The following is a 3,526-nucleotide window of genomic DNA, read 5'->3' as shown; positions in this document are numbered from 1 at the left end:
CTAAATAATACAACCTCACTCAGAAAATTAAACCCCAAATCTTATCTTGTTTACAAACTTAGTTTTATTCAACCTCACAAATTTTGAGCATCATACTGCTTAAATTGGATACAATACTCTATTTATTGATAATCACTACAAAATGTCCACATATCTCAATTTTTTCTTGAATTGAAGAAGATGCAATACAAACTCATTTATAATTTGTAATTCCAAAACTAAAACCAAATTTTATTCAAGTTTAACCTCACAAAATTAATAACACCCCTGAACCAAAACACTCATGACCTAAAGCTTCGATTTTTTTGCATAAGAATATCAAATTAGTCGAAATCTAGGGTAGAAAATTATAACTTATCGATGATTCTTGGGTTGAAGGTGAAAGTAGGGTTTTACTGGTTTTCCAATTTTTGCTTTCAAAGTCGATGGAGATGCTTTAGGGTCGAAGTAAGGAAGGTCAGGTCATCGTCGATGATTTGGAGTTGAAGTCGGGGGCTGCATCGTCGATGGTTTGAAATCGCAGAGCCTCGAAGTAAAGGGAGCGAGTGTGTCGGTAGTTGAGAAAGAAATAAGTAATATTAGGATTTTAATTTAATACGAGGATAAATTGATAATTTTACATCAATTAAAGAGTTAAAATAAATAAACTAATTTAGTCAAGTAAGAAAAGAAATTTGATACAGGGACTAAATAAATATTTCAGTTTGTATTGAGATTTTATAGCAACTTTACCTTTTCTATAATATTTAATTATAAAGTTTAAGATATTTAAATAATGAAATATTTGATTGATGAGGTACGTGTGAACATAAATATTTGAAAAAAAATATTTTATATTAATGCTCCGGAACCCACACACTTCCTAAGTCCTAACAAAGTCAACGCTAATCTCTTGTTCAATTAGTTCACACTGCTCACTCTATATAATAAGCCTCAGGCCTACTCCCCTGTTCCAAAGCAGAGTCCAAGAGCAGATCAAGATGGGGTTTTCCGGTAGCTCTCCTGCTGGCGCCGACGCCGGCAGCATCAAACTCGAACCTTTCCGGTTCGCCGTGCAGGTGGTGCGCGGCAGGTGGTTCATGTTCTTTTCCTCGTTCCTGATAATGGCGGCCGCCGGCGCCACCTACATCTTCTCGATCTACTCCAAGGACATCAAGCAATCGCTGGGGTACGACCAGTCCACCCTCAACACCCTCTCCTTCTTCAAGGACCTCGGCGCCAACGTCGGCATCGTCTCCGGCCTCATCAACGAGGTCACGCCGCCGTGGGTCGTCCTCTCCATCGGCGCCGGCATGAACCTGTTCGGTTACCTCATGATCTACCTTGCCATCACAGGCCGCACGGCCCCGCCGAGTGTGTCGCTCATGTGCCTCTACATCTGCATCGGCGCCAACTCGCAGACCTTCGCCAACACCGGCGCACTCGTCACCTGCGTCAAGAACTTCCCGGAGAGCCGTGGCGTCGTGCTCGGCCTCCTCAAGGGCTTCGTCGGCCTCAGCGGCGCCATCATCACCCAGCTCTACTACGCCATCTACTTCGACGACTCCAAGTCACTCGTCCTGCTCATCGCCTGGCTCCCCGCCGCCATCTCCATCATCTTCGTCCACACCATCCGCATCATGACAGTCGTCGCCTCGCCGGACGGAAAGACCCCCCGCACCTTCTACCATTTCCTATACATCTCCATGGCCCTCGCCGCCTACCTCATGACCGCCATCATCGTGGAGAAGTCCGTCGGAAGGCACTTCATACAGCCCGAGTACGGCGTCAGCGTCGCCATCGTCATCTCCCTCCTCATGCTCCCTCTCGCTGTCGTCATCAAGGAAGAGCTCAAGATCTTTAACCGGAAGAAACGAGATCTCCAAAATCCAGCGCCAATTGACATAACCGTCGAGAAACCGCCGCCGAAACTAAAATCAAATTCACCGGCCGATGCAACTGTCGCCGAGGGAATGAAAAAACAGAGGAGCATAGTAGACAGGTTACGGCCGCCGGCGCGCGGGGAGGACTATTCGATTCTGCAAGCGCTGGTGAGCATCGACATGCTGGTGCTGTTCTTCGCGAGCATCTGCGGCATCGGCGGCACTCTGACGGCGATCGACAACATGGGGCAGATCGGGGAGTCGCTGGGCTACCCCAAGCGCAGCATCGGCACCTTCGTCTCCCTCATCAGTATCTGGAACTACGCCGGCCGGGTGACATCCGGCTTCGCGTCGGAGGCCCTTCTCACCAAGTTCAAGTTCCCACGGCCGCTGATGCTCACGGCGGTGCTCCTCCTCTCCTGCGTCGGCCACCTCCTGATCGCCTTCGGCGTCCCTAACTCCATCTACTTCGCCTCCGTCGTCATCGGTTTCTGCTTCGGCGCGCAGTGGCCCCTTCTCTTCGCCATCATCTCCGAGATCTTCGGGCTCAAGTACTACTCCACCCTGTACAACTTCGGCGGCGTCGCCAGTCCTCTGGGATCCTACATCCTCAACGTCCGGGTGGCGGGCCACTTGTACGACGTGCAGGCGAGGAAGCAGAGGAGTGCTTTAGGTGCCGCCGCCGCCGCCAGCATCGGCAAGGACTTGACGTGCATGGGCGTGGAGTGCTACAAGACGTCGTTCCTCATAATCACGGCGGTGACGGTGCTAGGCGCGGTGGTGTCGCTGGTCCTGGTGTGGAGGACGAAGGAGTTCTACAAAGGGGACATCTACGCCAAGTTCAGGGAGCAGAGGGATGCGGCGGAGAAGGAGCTGGCCGTAGGAGGCTTCGGCTTCGGCTTCGAAGGAGAAGTAGACATGAAGAACGCGGTTCCGGAGCCAGCTGCCGGCGACGACAGTAATGGTAGAAGAGTGAGATCCAGCGAAAACAATAATAATTAAAAGATAACAGACTGACAAAAACAACTCAACATTAAGATATAATTATCAAGTAATTAAGAGATCAGATTGCGTCTTGGCAAACTATTGTGCCAGTAATCTAAAACCACGTTAATGTTATTATTATTATAAGTCAAATCATGAAAATCAGTGACAAGGGTACATGTACAATAGTCAAAGCGAATATTTTTGTTGCAATTGGGTCGGGTGGCCTGACCTGCATCCGCGATTCAGGGGTGGATGAGCGGCACGCATGAATTATTTGTAACATGGGGACCACTCACCGACGGATTGCGATGGCCTGTCCTGTCCTGAGTTCGTGGCCGTTGCGAGGTATTGGCAGCATAGACATAAGTTATCAAATTAAGTGGCACCGAAGTTTACCCTTGCGTCACGACTAGTATGGCTGGGCGGTGGCTGAGGGATTAAGTCTACCTTTATATAGCAGAAGGAAAATTCATTTTCACCCGGGCAAAATAATACGGGTTACATTCTCCAACCGATTACGACGCATTGTAAGTAAATTTTCGTCAAACGAAAAGGTGACCTAAAAATGTTTCCGATTTAGATGAATGTCTATTAATATAAAAAATTTTATAGGACTGAATCGGTTATTTTCGATATTTATTAATTGATTCAAAGAATTAAATATTTAATATTAATTA

General features: G+C 47.9%; 1 protein-coding gene across 1 annotated transcript; it reads left to right on the top strand.

Annotated features, from left to right (window-relative positions):
* Positions 1-957: 957 nt before the first annotated feature.
* LOC121969259 lies at positions 958-3,018 on the top strand. The gene has a single exon (XM_042519255.1). It carries the CDS (start codon positions 981-983, stop codon positions 2,862-2,864), a length of 1,884 nt encoding a protein of 627 aa, XP_042375189.1. The 5' UTR covers positions 958-980; the 3' UTR covers positions 2,865-3,018.
* Positions 3,019-3,526: the final 508 nt, after the last annotated feature.

This window comes from Zingiber officinale, chromosome 1B (genome assembly GCF_018446385.1).
Source record: "Zingiber officinale cultivar Zhangliang chromosome 1B, Zo_v1.1, whole genome shotgun sequence".
NCBI lineage: Eukaryota > Viridiplantae > Streptophyta > Magnoliopsida > Zingiberales > Zingiberaceae > Zingiber > Zingiber officinale.
The sequence above is the reverse complement of the archived record's forward strand: the minus strand, read 5'-3'. Positions and strand labels throughout refer to the sequence as shown.